Consider the following 23625-nt stretch of genomic DNA (forward strand, 5'->3'; position numbering starts at 1 on the left):
ACAGCTGACAAAGAGAGGGAAAGGCTTCGACACGTCAGCAGAAGCTGCATCTGATTCAGGGGTGACCCATTCTGTTTCACCACCTGAGGCGAAATAGGAATTGCCGCCTCCCCACCCCCACCCCCTGCTGTGTCCCATCACCACTTCCACTACCACTGCACCCCAGCTCTCACCAAACTCAGTGAGAATCAGGGTGCTTCTCAAAGCGTTGTCACTTGGCTACTTCCCTGGGCCTGGTGGCTGGCCTGGCTCTGATCTGATCTGATCAACTGCTGAATCAGCTGGATGAAAGGTTGAAGGAACTGGGTATGTTTAACCTGGGGAAGAGAAGACTTTGAGAGGAAACATGAAAGCCACCTTGAAATATCTGAAGAGCTTCCATCCTCATGGAACAAGCAAGGTTGTTTCCTGCTGTTTGAGAGGGTGAGGCCAGAACCAATGGATTCAAATCTCAAGAAAGGAGATTCCAGTCAAACATGAGAAAGAACTTTCTGATGGTAAGAGCTCTTTGACAGTGGAATGGACTCCCTCGGCAGATGGTGGACTCTCCTTCACTGGAGATTTTTAAACACGTTGGCTGGCCATGTGTCAGGGATTCTCTAACTGGTTCCTGCATTGCAAGGGGCTGGGCTGGATGGCCCTTGGGTCATCTCTGCAATTCTCCCAACTCTGCAATTCTCTGACCCAGAGGCTCCAAACCCAAGGTGTGAATGCTTCAGGAACCAAATATGGTTCTGGTTCCTGGCACACCGAGGAAAACAGAATGCTGGTCCACTACATCAGATAGCCTGAGAGGCACTGCCCTGCAGGACATGACCAGAAACCACTTTGCTAAACTCCCAGAAACCCCTGCTCTTGATCCCCAAATCCATCCTCACCTGAAACACTGCAGGTGTATTTCAGGTGAGCAGTCACAGGTGTTTGTTTTGTCAGGCATGCACCACCTAGGTACCTGCTGACTCTGAATCCTGTTCCCCTAACATTTACCCCAGGCTGCTCCAAAATTAGGGACACATTTTTTAAAAGAAAAAAGAAAACTCAGAATAAGTCTTTTGGTTTCCCTCAGAAACTGTCCTAGGATGCCTGCCACCACTTTGTAGGAGAGCCTTCACCAGCCAGCTCTCTTCCAGGGGGTTTTGGACAACAACTCCCATCATCATCAGGCTGTAGCCCAAAACCTCTGGGAGGCAGCTGGCTGGTGAAGTCTGTCCCAGGACACTGTCCTCCACACGAAGTGAGGGAGAAGACAATCGCTCCATTATTGCTTTGCTTTTGTCCCGGATCCCAGTTTTGAAGATTTGCCAGTCCTCTAGTTTTGTGAGAGCAGCATATCCATCACAACAAATGGGAAACCCAATGCTTGCAAAGCCTACAAGCTGGCATGCCCATTAATCTGTGAATTGCAGCCTATTAATATCTAAACGAGCCAAGTTAGCCAGCCAGCTGGCAGTGTGAAGAGCCACCTGCATGGCATCTGTGGCCTACTGGCAGGCATTGCCCCCACACCCTTTGGGAAATCACAATCCTGAATTCAGAGACAGGCTTCTCGCTCGTCTTCAGCCTTGGGACCAGACCCCTTCATTTGCCGAGAACCATCTCTAGGTCATCATCACAACCCTATCTTCTTATTTTCCTTGCCCTTCCTCTATTGCATTGTCAGCAGATGTAGCAATTCAAGCACAACAACTCATTATTATAAAACAACCCACCTTTTACTGTTCTTGCCACAGAACACAGCAGAAACAAGAGTCTCTCCCCCCCCCCCCACATCACTGTTTAAAATAGGAGGCATGTTTTTACAAGTTAGCATTAAAGAAATTAACCTATATTCTAGTCACTTGCTAAGCTGAAATTGGAGGAGCACAGTGCTAGGTGGAGGCTAGGAGTGGTTTTGGCTGCTTCCATGCCAGTAATCCTTAAAATTATCTTCCTTATTATCCAGGGCAGCACATGTTATCCAGGCTGCCCCCTCTTCACTTTGGGCCATCTCATAATATGGGGCAGTTCTTGAATTGGTTTGTACAAAGGCATATATAGAGACCCCCTTCATATGCTGCTAAACACAAGATCAAAACAAGGAGGAAAGGTGGGGCTAACTAGATCACTAAACAAGCAGCCATGTGCAAAAATAAAATAAAATAATGCAAAGCAATAATGTATTAGCGAAAATGGACAAACATCAGGCCATGCTCATTTCAGAGAGGGAAACAGCTAGCAAAGAAGGGCTAGCGTTCTATGGGCATAGCAGTAAAGCTGGTACCTCTGTACCAGATTTCACAGTAAAAAGATCCTGAAGTAAGGCACAAATTGCAACAGAGCATGTATTCAATATGAGAAGCGTGCAAAGGCTTGTGGCACCTGGGAGAAGATAACCTGCATGAATTTGGCCTTTGCAGACCTCGCTCTTGCTGCGAACCTTCCAGTGTCCTGCCACACCCACATTTAAAATATCCCCAGGCCTCCAAAAACAGGAGGGGGGTGGGCTGTTGTGCTCAGGTGCTTCATGTGGATTTCCCACAAGTATCTGGTTGGCCACTGCAAGATCAGGATGCTGGACCAGGTGGCCATTGGCCTGATCCAGCAGGCTCGTCTTATGCTCTTAAATGAACAGGGCACAGGACCTGCCCCAGGTCTCAAAATCATCTCATCCCCTTCTCTGTCACATTTCAGGGCATCCAAACTTAGCTGCCTGGGGCAACTGCCTTTGTTTGCACCATGATAAAAACACAAAACCTAGATTCTGTATACTATGGCTAATTTCAGGAGTGGAATTTGCAGGATGCAGAAAATGACAGGACCTGGTCTGCCAACACAGAGACACACCTCCAGATTTGCCTGGGTATAGGCACAGTAGCAGCATAGGACCACATCATTTAACTTCTCATAGATTCTCTTCTAGATATGCAATATGCAAAGAAGCTCTGAATAGCATGTGGCACAGCTCACAGATGAATGGGGTTGCAAACATACAATGCTTTGCCATTTAGGAACGAGCACAAATATTATCTGAGCACTGTTGCTGGGCGCTAGAGAATGGTGGCAGCAGATTTTTCTCTTGCACACTGTTTCTGCTGCAACAAATCTGTGACCAAGTCCTGCTCAAGTCCATCCAGAACACACCAATGCAAGGGGCAGGAAGAGACAACCTGGCCTGCTGCAGATGATCTGGGAGTTGTCCCACTAAGCCACTCAGGGTCCACCATCACCCTTTGTTTTCAGAACTGGGGAGGGTGAAGTAAAGAACTATAGCCAGGATGAGGATGAGGACTCCTGCGACCACGCCCACAAGGATGACCTTCCATTTCATGTTCTTCCAACGCATCTGCCGAGCCACTGTGCCTGTTGTCTTGGAGAAGGCAACACTCTAGGAGGAAACAGAGAAGGGATGCAGCCTCTCTTATTCATAGGCATACAGGATTGTTAATATCCCACCCTTTTTGGAGGCTCTCCAACCCAACCTATTAATTAGAGCCCCACACCCCACAATCAGTTTAGGCTTAGCCATGCTGCAGTATCTGGTGCTCACAGATGGTTCCCACTGTAGGGAGTGACACTGTCCAGGGAAAGCTGAGGCCAAGGAAAGGTTATGCAGTTCTGAAACTGCTGCAGACACGGGATTTGGATCTGGCACTGGGCGAGGGGTGCAGGGCTTGGAGCACTTCAGCTTTGGTTGAAAGGAACTAAAGGAACTGAAGACAGTAAAGGCGGGCTTCAGAAGGTGCAGGACAGAGAGGGATAGGGCATAGAGTTTAGCTTCTAGAGGGCGTAACAAGATGTCATCTCAGCAAACAAATGGCCCTGCCTTCACACTTGTTGAGGTCACAGGAAGGGCAGGACGCAGTTTTGGGAGAAGCACCCCCCCCCCACCTTTCCCCTGTAAATGCTTTCTCCCACCACCCAACTCCTCCTGGAATCACTTTCATTTGCAAAGCCTGGCTGGGAAAATATAAAATGAGGCATTTGTAAGAGACAAGAGACATTTGCCACAAGGAAGAATTAAAGTCTCCACCAATGTCCCACAAGCCCACCTTTAGTATTATGTGTGAATATGGGGTGTGCGTGCGGAATAAGTCATGAGAAGTAGTTTAAAAGAGGGGGTGGGAAAACTATTTAATTTCAGAGCTCATCTCTTGGAACAGCTTTTTTAAAAGGATGCAAAACCTTCATCGTACAAAAGCCCAGTGCTCTGATTATACTGCCTTATTGACACTGTCTTATTAAATTGTATTTTATAAGTAATTTTGGGGGAAGATGCCTTGAGATTTGGAGAAGCAGGATGCAAGTGTTAAGTAGGTAGGTAGGTAGGTAGGTAGGTAGGTAGGTAGGTAGGAAGGAAGGAAGGCAATAAGATGGAAATAGACTAAATTTACACAATGTGCAATTACTGGGCAGGGTTTAGATTGCCTGGTACAATATGTTATTTTTTTAAAGCATGGAATCCACATGCTCCCTGCTGTTTCTGTTGAAATGTCATAAACCAGAAGAAAAGATTGATCTGGATTTATCAGCAGCTCATAATAATAATAATAATAATAATTTATTATTTATACCCCGCCCATCTGGCTGGGTTTCCCCAGCCACTCTGGGCGGCTTCCAAAAGAATATTAAAATACTATGATACATCAAACATTAAAAGCTTCCCTAAACAGGGCTGCCTTCAGATGTCTTCTAAAAGTCTGGTAGTTGTTGTTCTCTTTGACATCTGGTGGGAGGGCGTTCCACAGGGAGGGCGCCACTACCGAGAAGGCCCTCTGCCTGGTTCCCTGTAACTTGGCTTCTCGCAGTGAGGGAACCGCCAGAAGGCCCTCGGTGCTGGACCTCAGTGTCCGGGTAGAACGATGGAGGTGGAGACGCTCCTTCAGGTATACTGGACCGAGGCCGTTTAGGGCTTTAAAGGTCAGCACCAACACTTTGAATTGTGCTCGGAAACGTACTGGGAGCCAATGTAGGTCTTTCAAGACCGGTGTTATATGGTCTCGGCGGCTGTTCCCAGTCACCAGTCTGGCTGCTGCATTCTGGATTAGTTGTAGTTTCCGGGTCACCTTCAAAGGTAGCCCCACGTAGAGCGCATTGCAGTAGTCCAAGCGGGAGATAACCAGAGCATGCACCACTCTGGCGAGGCAGTCCGCGGGCAGATAGGGTCTCAACCTACGTACCAGATGGAGCTGGTACACAGCTGCCCTGGACACGGATTTAACCTGTGCCTCCATGGACAGCTGTGAGTCCAAAATGACTCCCAGGCTGCGCACCTGGTCCTTCAGGGGCACGGTTACCCCATTCAGGACCAGGGAATCCCCCACACCTGCCGGCCTCCTGTCCCCCAGAAACAGTACTTCTGTCTTGTCAGGATTCAACCTCAATCTGTTTGCCGCCATCCATCCTCCAACCGCCTCCAGACACTCACACAGGACCTTCACCGCCTTCACTGGTTCTGATTTAAAGGAGAGGTAGAGCTGGGTGTCATCTGCATACTGATGAACACCCAGTCCAAACCCCCTGATGATCTCTCCCAGCGGCTTCATATAGATATTAAAAAGCATGGGGGAGAGGACAGAACCCTGAGGCACCCCACAAGTGAGAGCCCAAGGGTCTGAACACTCATCCCCCACCACCACTTTCTGAACACGGCCCAGGAGGAAGGAGCGGAACCACTGTATGACAGTGCCCCCAGCTCCCAGCCCCTCAAGACGGTCCAGAAGGATGTTATGGTCGATGGTATCAAACGCCGCTGAGAGATCCAGCAGAACTAGGAAACAGCTCTCACCTTTGTCCCTAGCCCGCCGGAGATCATCAACCAGTGCGACCAAGGCAGTTTCAGTCCCGTGATGAGGCCTGAATCCCGATTGGAAGGGATCCAAATGGTCCGCTTCTTCCAGGCGTGCCTGGAGTTGTTCAGCAACCACTCGCTCAATCACCTTGCCCAAGAATGGAAGATTTGAGACTGGGCGATAGTTGGCCATCGTGGCCGCATCTAAAGATGGTTTTTTAAGAAGCGGTTTAATAACCGCCTCTTTCAGCGGGTCTGGGAAGGCTCCCTCACGGAGGGAAGCATTCACCACCCCACGAAGCCCATCGCCCAGCCCTTCCCGGCTAGCTTTTATAAGCCAGGATGGGCAAGGATCAAGGAGACAGGTGGTTGGTTTCACTCGTCCAAGCAGCCTGTCCACATCCTCGGAGGTAACAGATTGGAATTGATCCCACACAATTTGACTAGACAGGACTCTAGCACTCCCCCGCCCCGGCCCTGCTCCCACGGTGGCGTCTACCTCTTCCCGAATCTGAGCGACTTTATCTGCAAAAAACTTTGCAAAATCATTGCAGGAGATCATGTGGCCCGTATTGGGCCCCGATGTAGCAGGTGGTTCCGCTAAATTGCGGACCACCTGAAAAAGTCTCCTGCTGCTGTTTTCTGCAGATGCAATAGAGGCGGCGAAGAAAGCCTTCTTCGCCGTCGCTACCGCCACTTGGTAGGCTCGACACTGAGCTCTAACCTGTGTCCGGTCAGCTTCAGAATGGGTCATCCGCCACCGGCGCTCTAGCCGTCTCAACGATTGTTTCATTGCCCTCAGATTCGTGGAAAACCACGGGGCCATCCGGGCTCCATGCAATCGGAGAGGGCGCTTCGGAGCCAAACAGTCAATAGCCCTGGTTAACTCCACATTCCAGCGGGCCACCAGGGAATCAGCTGAAAGGCCATCAACATGGGATAAAGCATCCCCTACCGCTCTCTGGAAACCATTTGGATCCATTAAGTGGCGGGGGCGGACCATCCGAATCGGTCCCACCTCCCTGCAGAGGGGAAGGGTCGCGGAGAAGTCAAGTTGCACCAGGAAGTGGTCTGACCATGGCACTTCTTTTGTTTCGCTTTTACTTAGTGTCAGAACACCAACATCCATGGAGGTAAACACCAGGTCCAAGGCATGTCCGTGGCTATGGGTTGGGCCAAACTTATTCAGGGACAGCCCCATGGAGGCCATGCTTTCCACGAAGTCCCGAGCGGCCCCTTGTAAGGTCGTGTCGGCATGGATGTTAAAATCCCCTAGGACAACCAAACTAGGTGTCTCCAGGAGAACATCCGCCACGACCTGAAGCAGCTCGGGCAGGGAATCCTTGGTGCAGCGGGGAGGTCGGTACACCAAAAGGAATCCTGTACTGCCCCTATTGCCCAACTTCCAGAACATGCACTCAGAGAACTGGGTCTTCCCAATAGGATGCCTGGTGCAAACTAATGACTTCCTAAAAATCACTGCAACCCCCCCTCCCCGCCCACAGGGCCTGGGTTGCTGTGTGTAAGAGAAACCTGGTGGACAAGCAGCGGCAAGAACAGGCCCACCTGCTTCATCCAACCAAGTCTCTGTTACACAAGCCAGGTCAAATCCTCCATCCATGATCACGTCATGGATGGCAGTGGTCTTATGAATCATTGACCTGGCATTGCACAGCAGCACCTTCAGGCTATGTGGGTATCCCTTGCTGATTCTAGTATCCGTCCGGACAGGACCAGACCCGGAGGCATGGATAGTCCTCAGACAACGACTAAACCTGCCTCCTCTGTAATGACATGGTCTGGTCTTAGCGTAACTCCTCCTCCTACCCGTGATCACTGAGATCGGTTGTCCCAGCGCATCCCCCTCCGTGGAACATACCCCAGCCATTTTGTTGGCTGGGACCCACTCCCCGGCAGCCCTGACCCTTCCCCTTAAGAACAAAATAAGACCTTAAAACAATAAAAAACCCCAGAAAACAAAAAACAATACAAATGAAAAACTATAAAAATTACAAATCCATTAAAATCAAACAAATTCCCAACTAAACATCCATCCCACCCCCATCCCCGTCCCCGCATATACAAAAAAATGAAAGGAAAAGGAACATTTTAAAACAAACTCTGCGCCCCTCCGGATCCCCCTGGGTCGCAGCAGCAGTGACAACAACCGTCCCTGTGAGGCCTGTCAGGCCCCGCCCTGGGCCAGGTGGTGAGTGGCAGGAAGGAGCAGGGCCCTCAGACACCCACACAGGAGAGTCCTCCCGGGCAGCAGAGCGCAGCAGTCCTTGTGAGGCCTCAGGCCCCGCCCCAGGCCAGATGGTGAGTGGCAGGAAGGAGCAGGGCCCTCAGACACTCACACAGGAGAGTCCTCAGTGGGCAGAATGTCCATGTTCTCTACGTTCCTGAGGAAACGTTGCAACATTAGGGACTTTATAGTTTACAGCAGGAGTAGTCAACCTTTTTATACCTGCCACCCACTAATGCATCTTTCTTGACTGTAAAATTTCCTTACCACCCACCAGTGCCCAATGGAAGGAGCAATAGAACCCCCTACTGCCCACCTAGAATCCTGAAATGCCCACTAGGGGGCGGTATGGACCAGGTTGACAACCCCTGGTTTAGAGACAAGGTGTGGAAGAGGTGACATGATAGAAGCGTATAAAATGATGCAGAGCCTGGAGAAAGTGAGCAGAGAAAAGTTTTGCTTCCTCTTTCATAATGTTAGAACTCACAGACATCCTATGAAGCCGAAGGTTGGGAGATTCAGGACAGATAAAATAAAGCACTTCTTCCTGCAGTGCACAGGTAAACCACTGAACTGATGGTCACCAACTTGACTGACTTTAAAAGAGGATTAGAAAAATTATTGGAGGAGAAGGCGAATACCTGGACAAGATGCTTCTGAATCCCAACTGCTGGAAACAGCAGGAGGGGAAAGTGCTCTTGTGCGCAGGTCCTGTTTGCTCGTTTCCCAGAAGAGGTGTCTGTTTGGCCACTACGAGAACAGGATGCTAGACTGGATAGGCATCTGGACCAGTCCAGCCTGTTCTTCTTATGTTCCTAGCCTTCGCGAACCAGGTACCCGACAGTGTTTTGGATTACAACTCCTACCAGTCCTGGCCAGTACTGCTGTCCCATCATTCCTTTCCCATTCTTTACTTTAAGAAAACAGCCCCAGGCCATCACAGCAATCCACAGGATCCTGCTATCTCCCCACATCTTACTTTAAGCCATTGGTAGGCAAACTAAGACCCGGGGGCTGGATCCAGCCCAATCGCCTTCTAAATCCAGCCCACGGACGGTCCAGGAATCAGCATGTTTTTACATGAGTAGAATGTGCCCTTTTATTTAAAATGCACCTCTGGGTTATTTGTGGGGCATAGGAATTCATTCATTCCCCCTCCCCCAAAAAATATAGTCTGGCCCCCCCACAAGGTCTGAGGGACGGTGGACCGGCCCCCTGCTGAAAAAGTTTGCTGACCCCTGCTTTAAGCTCTGCCAGGGAGGGGGAAGCCCAAATCAACTTGGGCCTCTTGGACTGTGACTGCGAGGGGCAGTAGAAATGAACTATTTTGTCCTAATAACAGCAATTACTAGACAAAATGTCTGTAATTGCTGGAGGTGGCGCTCCTCCTTTTCATGGGAGATAATATTAACTTACAGCTTGAACTTAGTTTAATAGGTGCTCTTCCACTAGCAGCAAAACTCATAGTAACAAGATCCTGGAAGGATTTTGAGGGTGAGTCTCTGGCAAGTTGGTACAACAAAGTATGGCAAATAGCTCTTGCAGATAAGTAAATAATAAAAGAAAATTGGCACAAAGCCTGACGCACAAAGACTCCTTTGTAATTGAAAGACACATTTTTATTACGTACACGGCTAAAAACAAAAACAGAGGACTCCCCTCACAGTGTAAAACCTTTTTGTTAACATGACTTGTTTATCACCTTCTTTACAAGTAGTAGTCTGGGATTAGAACTCATTAGCTTATTTGGCTGATATTTTGCATGTATTACCTCAACACCAGCTTCTGGGTTAGGCTGGGATATTTAAAAAAAAAGAAAACTGGAAGAAGGGAACCATTTTGGAGGGGAAGACCACATGATTCTCCTGCTGTCTCAAGGACTCTGGATGAAATGCTGACGACAATCTACTGCAAACAAGGGTCCACCCATCACTTGTGGGGTGTGCAAAAGCCTACCACCCCCAGAAGTGCCTTGTGCAAAGGAGCTGCTCCCTCCCTCCCGCCCGCCCCCTTGCTGTACCTGGTTGCGAAGTTCATCTGCCCTTTTATCCAGCTCGGTGAGCTTGCCCTCACGCTCCAGCACTTTGGTGTAGTTCTCCAGCATGATCTCTGTCACCTGCTCAGCCTCCCCCTGACATCGCTTCAAATTGTTTTCCCCCTGCAGAAAGAGAAAGGATGATCATAGCAGAAGGAACTCTGGTCCCTCACGCTGTTTGAGGCTGAAACACAGCAGCTGAGTGAGAGGAGTGTACGTGCGTACAGAGATAACAAGGTTTTGGAGAAACCAGGGCAGGAGGAGAGGACTGGGTCAGAACACCTGGTTGCCCTTTCAGGTCACAGGGAAGTCGGGGACCTTTTGCTCCCATGAAACTTGCCAGGGAGGCTCCAGGGGCAGACAAAGGCCTCTGGAGGTGTCACCTTGCCAACAAAGGTCCGTATAGTTCAAGCTATGGTTTTCCCAGTAGTGATGTATGGAAATGAGAGCTGGACCATAAAGAAGGCTGATCGCAGAAGAATTGATGCTTTTGAATTCGGTGCTGGAGGAGACTCTTAAGAGTCCCATGGACTGCAAGAAGATCAAACGTATCCATTCTGAAGGAAATCAGCCCTGAGTGCTCACTGGAAGGACAGATCCTGAAGCTGAGGCTCCAAGACTTTGGCCACCTCATGAGAAGAGAAGACTCCCTGGAAAAGACCCTGATGTTGGGAAAGATGGAGGGCACAAGGAGAAGGGGACGACAGAGGACGAGATGGCTGGACAGTGTTCTTGAGGCTACCAACATGAGTTTGACCCAACTGCGGGAGGGAGTGGAAGACAGGAGTGCCTGGCGTGCTCTGGTCCATGGGGTCATGAAGAGTCGGACACGACTAAACAACAACAACAACATGCTGGCTGGGACGGATGAGAGACGTAGTCCAACAGCATCTGGAGGGCACCAGGTTGGCAGAGGCTGTTTTAAGTCATGGAGATGGGTGGGAGGGGGTTGTTCTGGGATACAATACCATCTTCTGTCCAAGATCGAACTCTAGTTCCACATATTTGTAAACTTGGATGCCTACAGCCAGAGCCATCCCCAAACCTGTTTTCCCACTTTTTCAAAAGACTTGCTTTCATCAACATAAAGGAATGGTAAGATGGACAATGGATTCAGCCTCCTAAATGCTGGCAGATTACCGTATTTTTTGCACCATAACACTCACTTTTTTCCTCCTAGAAAGTAAGGGGAAATGTCTGTGCGTGTTATGGAGCGAATGCCTACAGATGGCGGGGGGATCTGCTGCAGTCGTGAGCAGAGGATCCATGGTTCCCCTTCCTTCCCTCCTCCGTGGCTTGCTTTGAAATAGCAAAGCGGGAGAAGACCCGCTGAGTGGGGAGGAGAGAGGGACAGAGAGCCTGCTTGCTTTAAAGGAGCAAAGCGGGAGAGGAGAGGAGCCTTCTCCTCTTATACCCCTCTTCTGCATTATTAACAGCATCCTTCTCCACCCACCCCATGCATGTTCCTTGTCCCTTGAGTGCTTTTCCTTCCCTCCCCACTTAAAACATGGTTACAAAGCACGGATCCACATGGATCCTCAGGATTTTTGCACTGGGTCACCCCAAATTCACCATCAGATCACATAGCATGTCCATGGCTACAGCTTGCACCAAAAAAATCACGCACCCACTGTTGCCTGGGGCCGCAGTGGTGCAAAAACATGGTTACAAAGCATGGATCCACATGGATCCTCAGGATTTTTGCATTGGGCTACCCCAAACTCACCGTCAGATCACATGTCTGTGGCCACAGCATGAACCACAAAAATCATACATCCACTGTTTCGTTTAGAATATTTTTTTCTCTTGTTTTCCTCCTCTAAAAACTATGTGCGTGTTATGGTCGGGTGCGTGCTATGGAGCGAAAAATACGGTAATTGCATTTCAAAGCCAGGAGGAAGATGGGCTCCTCTTGGAGTGAGAGAAGGCAATGTGATGGTTGTTTTTGTTTGCATTTATGTTTGCATTTATGATGAAATGTACAATTGTACTTCAATTATTTTTATTTTATTTTATTTTTTTTTGGTAGAGGTTCTGCTGTCCTCTGGCAGGGGCTGCTTGGGCTCAATCAGACGACTGCCCTAAAAAACCTCAACAACCTTTTGTGTCTGGATTCTTCCTCTTAAAATATGGCAACCCTATTTAAGCAGCCCAGCTCAGGTGTGTGAGACTGTCTGCCAGGAGCTGGAAATTTCTGTGCTCTCTTTGTTATATGATGCTATGAGTTTGCGGAGCGGGGGCGGCTAGATCCCCCATAAATGTGTCATGAGTTTGTGGGGGGCCAGATCCCCCTAAATTCTTAGATTTAGTAAATGTTAGGGGAAAATGAATGCTTGGCGTATTAATGGAAGCTACCAGACGCTGAATCCAGCAGCAGCAGCAGGCAGGCCGGCCAGTTTCCCATGCTCAGGAGAAGATTGGTCATTATTAGCAAGGAACAAAGAGAGCGGAATACTGGGCCATTGAGAATGATTGGCAGTGCAAATGCTGCCAACCAGCCCAGAACTGTGAGGGGAGAGAGACTTTCTGCTGGTCATTATGCAATGCCTTTTCCACCTGCCTCCCCTCACCTTCCAGCCCTGGGAGCATTTCCTAGAAATAATTTTGTAAGTTGTGTGTCCTTGTCTCTCAGTTTAACCCTTTTATATGGTTCTGTAGGTTTTGTGGTATTTTATGCACTGTGATTTGCACTTATTTTTAGTGATTATAGATTAGCAGTGCTTTATTGTAAATGTTAAGTGTAAACTGTTTAATTATTATTTGCTGATGTTTAATTTTACTGTTTACTATTAAATTCTAATGGATTATTGAATATTGCTTTATTTGATATAAGTTGTTTATTTTAAAGTTATTGTGACTTTTTATAATGGATCAGATTGTTACTATTACGGTAATGTTTGATGTTTTATTCTGTTTTTATATGTGTTGGAAGCCACCCAGAATGGCTGGGGCATAAATAAAAAATTGTTGTTGTTGTCCTATTAATTCCTAAAATTTCTGACTTCCCCCAAGAATCATAGAAATGTAGAGCTGGAAGGGACCCAATGGATCATCTAGTCCAATATTACTGGGTGATATCCTACAAAGTCTTACTCACAGTAAACCCATATAAATTAATGAGTCAATTTAAGCCCATTAATTTCAGTGTGTTCTGAGTATGACTAACTCTGGTTATCACCCATTAACTTTCTAACCAGTGAGTAAGCCCCATTTCTTTATTAACAATTCTACTTCAGCTACAGATTCCACTGGATTTTGTTAGCAAAAGAGCTACATCACCCACACATTATTTTATTTCCCCTCCCTTTCCTTCAGTTTCACCTCTTTTACCTTTTTGCCCCCCCCCTTTTACAAAGGAACAAACAAATGTGCTAATAAATGGCATCCCTGACTTGTCTCCCCTGTGAGGTCAAAACCCAGTGAAATAAACCCATTAGTGCATATTTTTGCTTTGTTTATTTTGAAATGTATGTGCTCTTCAACACCTGACCAAATTATAAAACAAAATAAGCATAAAAAATGCAATTATGGTAAATAATTGCAGCAGAGCTGTACAAACACATGAAAAGCAAATATTTAAAAAATCACAAAGTGAAAACAGCATCTTATAACCAGCTGGTTGATGAGCCGGAAAGTCTGCTCTGCCCGGTGGCATAAGGCCATCAGATTTAGTAGCAGATGAGCCTCCTTGGAAAAACCAGTCTGCCTGCAGGGACCACAACAGCGAGGGGCCTCTCTGCCTGCTCCCCACCCTGGTCCTCACCACCCAACTCACCTGAGTAGCCATGTGGGTCTCAGAAAAGGGCCTCAGGTGTTGAATTCTATGTTCAGGCAGAAAAAGGCAGACTGGGAATAAACCTCTGGGGGTGTCTTTGCACTCAGATCTGCCTTTCACTTTTGGATAATACAGCCAATCTTGTATTCACAGATACCAGTTGAAATGCGTGTGCAGCTGAACTAGGTCAGATAAGGGTCTGCGTGAGAGCTGCGCCAACAAGATTCTCAGGCTCACAAGGGCTCCATATAAACCAAGTGGGGTGCTCTAAAAATGGCCGCAGTCCTTTGGCCAGCACTGGAGCTCCCTGGCAACTGAGTTCACCCTGAAGGCAATACATTCTGAAGTCTCTTGGGCCCACAAACTACGGCTGGAAGCTGAAGACAGCAATACAAAAGTATAAAGGTTCAGAAGAATTGGCAGTTGACCTGGCCTTGGTCATTCCTGGAGTGTGTCTCCCCATCTCCTGTTGGAATTAGAATTCCCCACAGGAAATGAGAAGCAAACACCAACTCATTGCCTGAAATAGCTTGTTTCCTGCTGCTGCAATGGGTGGAGGAAGGCTGAACCCACTCAGGGAACCAAGCCAAAAGCCACAGGAAACATAAAGGTCTTTTTCAAATGCTGTTTCCTTTGGAAAGCCAGGGCTGGCAGAAAAGGAGCCTGAGGCAATGATCCTGGCCCAAACCAGCCTCTGCTACACCAGACTTGTGTCACGCTGGGGAGAACTCCCAAGGAAGGTGAAGGTCACTGGGAGGAGAGCTCAGGAAAGAGAGCCTTTTCCCCAAGATCCTTTGCATCTGAGGAGGGGAGGAAGAGAAAAGTGCAAGGATAGTGGCTAAGAAAGACTCACCTGGTCTCATGGCTTTGAAGTACACCATGACACGTACAGTACAATTGCATCTTATACTCATCTAATTCAACCATAAGCAGCTGAAGGCCGCTGGTTGAAATCCCGCAAGTTAAATGCAAGAAAGGCCGAGAGCTCAAAAGCTCTTTTGTGCTGGGTCTTCCCAGTGGAAAAAGAGCCTTGCTTGGGATCCAAGGCACTCATAGAATCATAGAGTTGGAAGAGACCACAAGGGCCATCGAGTCCAACCCCCTGCCAAGCAGGAAACACCATCAGAGCACTCCTGACATATGGTTGTCAAGCCTCTGCTTAAAGACCTCCAAAGAAGGAGACTCCACCACACTCCTTGGCAGCAAATTCCACTGTCAAACAGCTCTTACTGTCAGGAAGTTCTTCCTAATGTTTAGGTGGAATCGTCTTTCTTGTAGTTTGGATCCATTGCTCTGTGTCCGCTTCTCTGGAGCAGCAGAAAACAACCTTTCCCCCTCCTCTATGTGACATCCTTTTATATATTTCAACATGGCTATCATATCACCCCTTAACCTCCTCTTCTCCAGGCTAAACATGCCCAGCTCCCTTAGCCGTTCCTCATAAGGCATCGTTTCCAGGCCTTTGACCATTTTGGTTGCCCTCCTCTGGACACGTTCCAGTTTGTCAGTGTCCTTCTTGAACTGTGGTGCCCAGAACTGGACACAGTACTCCAGGTGAGGTCTGACCAGAGCAGAATACAGTGGCATTATTACTTCCCTTGATCTAGATGCTATACTCCTATTGATGAGGCCCAGAATTGCATTGGCTTTTTTAGCTGCCGCGTCACACTGTTGGCTCATGTCAAGTTTGTGGTAAACCAAGACTTCTAGTGAAGGGACAGGATATCCTGTCTGTGAAATCACCCTAGGCTTCAATAATCACACCAGGCCTCAAAACTGTCCAAAACTCCTTTTGTCTTCTAAAAATCCAAAACAGCTTTTCTCTGCTCTCCTCTGCTCTATCACAAGATGCTGTGCATAGGCAAAATGTTACTTTTAAAGGCTAATGAATAGGCTCTGTTCATAGCAGGCCTGAGAAACTGAATCTTATCTCATTCTAGTTGCAACATCTCTGGACATGCTGAACCACTTTCATTCCCCTTTTCCTGGGAAGGGCGCCAAGAGCCCAATAGTCCCAAGACAGCTTTCTGTTCATGCTCAGAGGGACTCATGGGGCAGGACTCTGGAAGGAGGAGAAAGGGGGACGGATCTGGAATGGGTATATATGCTTGTGCACATGATTGTGAACTCGTGCATGCTTTTTGTGACTTATCACACTTGCTCCTTCTACCAGTTCATGGATGGTAGAAATAAAAGCCTTTTCTCCGAAACTATTCCTTGAGTGTCTGTTGACTCCCATTTTCCCTTTCCCGGGCGCAATATTTTTCCCACCCGAGGGCAAAGCCTCATAAGGCTACACTAGATCCTTTTCACATGTACTGCTCTCAAGCCAGGTGTCACCCATCTTGTATTTGTGCCTCTCATTTTTTTTGCCCAAGTGCAATACTTTACATTTCTCACTGTTAAAATTCATCTTGTTTGTTTTGGCCCAGTTCTCTAATCTGTCAAGGTCGTTTTGAAGTGTGATCCTGTCCTCTGGGGTGTTAGCCACCCCTCCCAGTTTGGTGTCATCTGCAAATTTGATCAGGATGCCCTTGAGTCCATCATCCAAGTCGTTGATGAGTCCATCATCCAAGCCCTCTCTGTGGGCTGAGTCTGGGATGCTCCCCTGAGATAATGATGGCCCCACCAGATCTTGAGAGAGCAAACTGGGGCCTCCAGAGCTGGTACAAAGAGTATGTGCATTTTTGCATATACATGGAACCCTTGGAACCAAACTCCCGTGTAAAATGTGATTGTACAGCATTTGAAAGTCATACTGATCTCCCAAGATCTAGAATCACTGGTCTTCAGCTGGTGGGCCTGATCTGTGGTGGGTTGTAACGGCACTACTACCTTGTAAATACATGTTAAAAGATTAAGAAATGGGTCCCCCCAAATGCATGTTTGGGTTAAAAGTGGGTCTTGAGTCTGAAGAGGTTGAGGATACCTGATCTAGATAATCTCTTGAAGGTCATTTTTCAAAATGCTTAGAGAGTTCCATTCTGCAGTCTCTATTTGATTCTCTCTGTGCATATTTTTGCATACCATACCAAAGCGGTGTACAATAAGATAAAAATATGATAAAATACCAATCACTATAGACTCAGTAAACTAAGAGGAATACAGTGGTACCTCAGGTTACATACGCTTCAGGTTACATACGCTTCAGGTTACAGACTCCGCTAACCCAGAAATAGTACCTCGGGTTAAGAACTTTGCTTCAGGATGAGAACAGAAATTGTGCAGCGGCGGTGCAGCAGCAGCAGGAGGCACCATTAGCTAAAGTGGTGCTTCAGGTTAAGAACAGTTTCAGGTTAAGAACGGACCTCCGGAACGAATTAAGTACTTAACCCCAGGTACCACTGTAAAACTATTTGTACAATTGTAAAACACATGTTCCACACCTTGACCCAGTCATACTTCAAGTAAAGCTGTCTTATACAAAAATATGAGGCACTATGTGTGGTAAATCTGAGGGTGTCCTGAATACGTGAGTAATAGTCGCACAGCTGCCTTTCCCTCTCTGAGACTTGCCAACACCTTCATAGTGTCCATTAAATTAACCTTCCCAGTGTCACGTAGTTGGCCTCTGTAGGTCACAAGATGCTGGACATGGTGGTCTTTGGCCTGATCCACCTGCAGGAGCTCCTGTGGTGTTCTTCACCCCATAGACATTTCAGAAGATGAAAGCGAAAGCAAACACAGAAACCCTCGTTGGGACCTCACACAGCACTCCACATGCTTTCTCAGAGGCTTGGCCCACTATCAAGTGCCTCCTGTGCCTTCATCACAGAAGGTTGTGGCCTTTTGACAGATGAGATCCCAAAGCAGAAGGGCAGGATTAGCTGTTCCACTACAGTGGTACCTCGCAAGACGAATGCCTCGCAAGACGAAAAACTCGCAAGACGAAAGAGTTTTTCGTTTTTTGAGTTGCTTTGCAAGACGAATTTCCCTATGGGCTTGCTTCGCAAGACGAAAAACGAAAATGTCTTGCAAGTTTGTTTCCTTTTTCTTAAAACCGTTAATACCCAGGGTGACTTCAAGGAGCAACTCATAGCACGCGGTGTGGTAGCCTTTTTTGAGGTTTTTGAAGACTTTGGTGATTTTGAAGACTTTGGGAAACCGTGCTTCGCAAGACGAAAAATTCGCAAGACGAAAAAACTCGCAGAACGAATTAATTTCGTCTTGCAAGGCACCACTGTACACGCATGAGAGCAAACTGGAGCAAACCCTGAGGAGCTCCACCATCTCACGGAAGGAGAGGTTTGCTGGCTCTCTTACTAGGAACGTGTTCCAAAAAGTTATTGAACCTTGCCTCCCCACAGCTCCGCCCCACACTTTGCTTACTGGGACCATCTGCTGAGAGGCTGTGTGGAAATACACCGATGCACCGGCATGCACACATGCACACACTCCTCCATCTGAGCATCTGTGCATTATTCTTTCAGACTGGCTGCCAGCTGCTCCCCTTCCTCACTGTTGCCTCTCCTCTCACAGCAGGCACTTCTAAGCCCAGACCTAATGAGGAGAGAAATCTAGCAGCAGCATCCTCCAGGCCTAGTGCCCTCCAGCCACGCGTTGGGCCCGATGACAGTTGTACTCCAAAACATCTGGAGGGCACAAGGTTGGGGAACACATGGCGCTGCATTATACCAACTGCATTATACCAACACTGACTTGCAGCAGCTCTTCTGCTCATCATGTTTTGGGGTGGCCTTATCAATGCTGCAAACCAGTGGTTTTAGGCCTCATCTGGTTTCTTTTGTTTAATGCTACAGATTCTTAGGCGTGCATCTCATACTTAGAAATAAGCACACACATATGCACAATAATTGCTGCAGGAATCTTTCTTTCTGTTGCCGGCAAAAAAGGCACCAGGGCCCTTGTTCTGAAGGTGGCTCTCCCATTGTGATGCAACAAACCAGGCACTTTGCTAGCAGGAGAGGAAAGCCATCAAGAAGAGCCACCCTACATGCTGGGAAAGGAAGGTACCTCCTCCTTCCAAGTGTTGGGCTTCCTGTGCGCAGCAGGGACTAGTCTGCAGCCGGGGATGTTTATTCCCTCCTGCCAAGCTCCTATTGTTTACTGTGAGACTAATTGATTGAGGAAGGCCACAGTGTCAGAACTCTGTGAAGGAATGACCAGTTGACAGAGCACATATCTCATCTCTAACAGCAGAGTCACAGCAGACCAAGACTGAGAATACTCAAGCAGCCTGTTGTCTTTCCTGGGGAGGAAGGCAGCTGAAAAAAGTTCTGATCTCTTGAAGTCAACAGAGGAAAAGCAGGCCAAGTCAGTCATGTGAGCCCACAGCCCTGGCAGCTTTGGAGAAGCCCCTCTCTCTCATCTCCCTGTCTGAACAGAAATAGCAACAACTCAAGGCTGGTGCCCTCCAGATGTGCTAGACTATCTTTCCTGTTAACCATAGCACCCTATGGCCATGCTCCCATCAGCTGAGACTGATCAGATCTGTGGTCCAAAACAACTGGATGGCACTTAGCTGGGGGAAGTCTAACCCTTCAACTTTAGACAGGTGGAGTCAACTTTAGACAGAAAAATACTACGTTTGCTCCTCTCGGTAGAAGAAGGAACTAAAACCCACATCCTTCCTGTCAAGTGGGTAAATCTTGCATCTGAAAACTGAAAACCTTCATGAAGCATTAGAGGAAGGGAAACATCTGCAGCATGTTTTCAATATCCACTCAGTGAGGCTCTCAAAGTGATTTAATGTTTCCTGCCCAGTAAGGCCACCTGAAGCAGGCAAAGTCAGTGCCCACCAGCCGACAGGCACTCACTTCAAACCAGGTAGTTCTTGAAGAGACTGGCAAAGAGCCCTTTGCAAAAAGCCCTGCCCAGCTGATCTGTGGTGCTTCAAAGTGCGGGGCTCTCTGCAACCCCAGCTTGGTGCTGTAAAGTCCCAATAATCAGCAGGACTTCAAAGTGCTCCATCACCTGATGTCAGGAGACTGGCGGGTGGGCAGTTCCACTCGCCTTTCAAATGTGGCCTGTGAGGGGTAGAGAAGATAAGGATGTGGCTCACTGGCCACCCTGGGAAAATAACATCAGCTGCCTGTCCTCTGAAGTATGCAGAACAGTCTGTTGTGCAGCAGGCCCTCCTGGCGCAGAGGGAGAGGCAGAGGGAGACAACTGCCAGGTGGCAGGTGCCTGGGGGTGGGGGAGCAGGCGCAGCTACGGTATATACATCACTCTGTCTGTCCTGAAGTCTTAATTTGGCCTGCTGCCTCCAGTGTGACTGTAAGGGCCTGAGCCTGAGTGGGTTCAGGGGGCGGGCAAAGGCATGAGGGAGTGGGAAGGCGAGGGGGGGGAAGGAAGAGCAGTGTGGCACGGTTGCGCCCCTCTCACTGTGCAGCCCCCGGGCACCTGGGGTGGGCTGCTCCTCCCCCCCTTTCCTCCGCCAGTGTTCTATCCTGTTCTTACTTTCAACAAATGAAGGGCTGCCATATTTCAAGAATAAAAATCCAGCTCAGAAAGCTGTTGAGCCCATACCAAAAAATGCCCCACCCCACATTTTGGAACTATTTTTAAGGAAAACGACACTGCTGACATGGATTGCCATATGCCTGGACATTTTTTACTACACTGCTTCCAACTGCAGTATTATGGGTATGTCTGGGAAATTCTGGGCGTATGGCTAACAAATGAGGAGTACAAAAAAGAAGAATATTCCTAAAACGACCCTTTGAAAGAGTGAAAGTGATGAAGGGAACACAAGGATTTCATTGCTTTGTTCCATCTACACCCAGTCCAACAGAAATTGTGACTAAGGTGTACTGCTTTAGCAATGAAAGAGAATTTCGACACTGAAGGAGGTACAAAATCTCTGAATATGGCTGAGATAACTGGCTATATGACCTGTGAATATATTAAAGCATTGTGGTTGACCTATGTGCTGTTGGTGGACTATGAAAGTGAAGAAGCAACCGCGACCTTCTTACACTTGCCAGGCTCAGTATCATCATTTGCTTTCCCATCTACTTTCCCATGTACTTAAGGTAGTACTTAATGAGCACACTTTGACAAAAAATGAAACATATGCAACAAAAAAGTGTTTGGTGTAAAGTATAAATAATGGAAGGATCAATGTTTTCAGACCCATTTCTCATGTGTAAGGCTTTTTTGATAATTTTGTTTGATATGCATTTTGTTGCAATGTTCATGAAGTGAATTACTAAGAAGAATTCTGTCAAAGTGTTAATTCTATAATGCAATAGCAAGCTATCATTCAGATTTGGAAGACATTTTAAAAAGAAAACCCTAGCTGTTCAGATACCTTTTAACTGAATAACTTTCTAAAGGAATGCCTGAAGTAACTGATATTATAGTGTGAAGTCTCGTTTATTGTTATATTTTACTCCAAGAAGACCAATTTATCCTAAATAGAACCCAATAATGCACAAAATATTTTTAAAATGTGATCCCATGATGAAATTCTGCAGGTAGCTCTTGGAAATATTAAATAATCAATATTTTTTGGAAATTATAAATCATATTAATTTTTTTAATTTTAAATCTTGTAACTGAATTTTAAAATTTAAAGTAAGGCCATCATGTGACATATCATATTAAAGCCCATGAAGTTTTGAATAGATTGGTGTTTTTAGTTTTGACATTCTGGGCTGAGCATTTAAGGGTTTTTTAGGTTTTGGCGAGGCCAAATTGTCATTTTTAAAAAATCTCAAACCCTTATAGCTCAAAAATGGGATGAGATAAAAAAATTAAAATTTTAGATTTAAAATTAGTTTTAATCATTCAACAAGTGTACAGAATATTAAGAAAATTGGATGACATGAGGTAAAAAAGTTGGATCACTTGATATGGAATGACCCCCATGGGAAACCCACAAGAGGATTTGAGCCCAAGAGCAGTTCTCCCTTCCTGTGGTTTCCAGCAACTGGGATTCAGAAGCACGGCTGCCTCCAACTCTGGCCAGCAGCCATCACCTTCTTCTCCATGAATTTGTCTAATTTTGAAGCCATCTCGTCTGGTGGCCCCACCGCCTCCTTCTATCTGTCCTGAATCTTCCAACATTTTGCTTCGTTGGATGTTTACGAGTTCTGGTATAGAGGAAGAAAAAAACACCTTTCTTTTCCCACTTTTTCCACATCCTGCAGAATTTTACAAACTTCTATCACGTCGCCTCTTACTCGCCTTCCCTCCAGACTAAAAAGCCTCAAACGCGGCAACCTTTTCTCACAGGGGTGTCGCTCCACACCCCATAACTTCGGCTGTCCTTTTCTGAGCCTTTTCCAACCTTGAAATATCCTTTCTGAGGTGAGGCAACCGAGCCGCAATCTTAACCCAGCCCTTACTTCGGAGTAAGCCCCATTGGATTCAACAGGGCTTCCTTCTGAGTAGAGATGGTTAGAATTGCGCTGTAAGGCCGAAGTCCAACCCGCCGCCTCCGCCCCCTACTGGCGCCAGGGCGCAACTACAGAGGTACCTCGGGTTAAGAACTTAATTCGTTCCGGAGGTCCGTACTTAACCTGAAACTGTTCTTAACCTGAAGCACCACTTCAGCTAATGGTGCCTCTTGCTGCTGCCGCGCCGCCGGAGCACGATTTCTGTTCTCATCCTGAAGCAAAGTTCTTAACCCGAGGTACTATTTCTGAGTTAGCGGAGTCTGTAACCTGAAGCGTCTGTAAGCCGAGGTACCACTGTACCTCCAAACAGATTCTTCTGGAGGCAGCAACAGGCGGTCCTGGGTCGGGCGAAGCCCCATTCTGGGGCCGCGGAGAGCCGCGCAAACTCCCGGCTGCGCCCCGATTACGAAAGGAGCTCCCGAAAGAGACGCTGCCCGGCCGCTTCCCCGGGGTCTCTTCCGAGGCAAGCAGCCTCCGCACCCAAGCGCCCCACGGCAGCCGTCGCGGGCGCGGACCCAGCCCGCAGCGCCGCTCCCTCGGTGCCCCCGGCGTGGGCTGCCCCGAAGCCGGGAGGGAGGGCTCGCCGCCGCGGAGCTGCGCCGCCTTGCCCTCCGCCGGGTTTCCCCCTCGGCGCCGCCGCCGCCGAGACTGACCCGACGGCTGTGCCGCCCGCCCCCTCGGTTCCTACCATGGCTGGCCCTGCGCGTCGGAGAACTCGGCTGAGTTGCGCTCGCTTCTCCTCGGACTGGCGGCCGGCCGCGCCGCCTTCCTGCCCCCTCGGCCGGCGACGGGGCGGCGCTTCGGGTCGCGGCACCTGGAAGGGGCTCGCTTACTCCGCGCGCCGCTTTCGCTTTCCTTGGCCGGAGAGCGGCGCAGGGACGCGGGGAAAACGACCCCCGGAGGGGCGCCGCTTCGCAGCCCCAGCCAGTGCCGCGCCGGGCCGGGCCGGCCCCTTCGTGGGCGTCCCCTGAGTCCTTGGAGGGAGGCGAGGGAGCAGCCCAAGGTCACTGCCCGGGGGGCCCGGCCCGGCCCAAGCCGCGGGGCGAGGAGAAGACGGGAGCCCCCCCGACGCCTCCCTCGCCCCGCCGCCCAGAGGGGCCAGCCAGGTGCCCCGGGGAAGCTGGACCGGAGCGCGACAGCAACCCCTGAGCTCCCCAGGTACGCCGGAGGCAAAATATAACCCCCCCGGCCAGTAGCCACTGGCTAGTAGCCCTTCTCCTCCTCCGTGGATTTTTAAAGCTAGTGGCCATGGCTACAACCTGCTCCTAGTTCCATCGTTTAACGATAGGCCACCTGGATTTCCTCTCCCCGTCCTGTGTTTTCCAACCTTCAACTAACTACATTGGGTCCCAGTGTTATGAGAGAGGAAGAAAAAGTCATTTGTCTGTTTTCTGTACACCGTGCATAATTGTATATACAGTGGTACCTCAGTTTACGAAC

At 48.4% G+C, this 23625-nt stretch overlaps 1 protein-coding gene across 2 annotated transcripts; it reads right to left on the bottom strand.

Annotated features, from left to right (window-relative positions):
• Positions 1–1690: 1690 nt before the first annotated feature.
• VAMP5 (vesicle associated membrane protein 5) lies at positions 1691–23073 on the bottom strand. 2 transcript variants are annotated; one of them, XM_081017648.1, is made up of 3 exons: positions 22874–23073; positions 10033–10170; positions 1691–3364 (listed from the first exon to the last, which is right to left on the bottom strand). In XM_081017648.1, exons 1-3 carry the CDS (start codon positions 22874–22876, stop codon positions 3203–3205), a joined length of 303 nt encoding a protein of 100 aa, XP_080873774.1. In that variant the 5' UTR covers positions 22877–23073; the 3' UTR covers positions 1691–3202. The 2 variants fall into 2 exon arrangements, with proteins under 2 accessions (XP_080873774.1, XP_080873773.1); XM_081017647.1 differs by lacking the exon at positions 22874–23073 and adding an exon at positions 13823–13979.
• Between the last annotated feature and the right edge of the window lie 552 nt (positions 23074–23625).

Source organism: Podarcis pityusensis (assembly GCF_964106645.2).
Source record: "Podarcis pityusensis genome assembly, chromosome: 8".
Taxonomy (NCBI): domain Eukaryota; kingdom Metazoa; phylum Chordata; class Lepidosauria; order Squamata; family Lacertidae; genus Podarcis; species Podarcis pityusensis.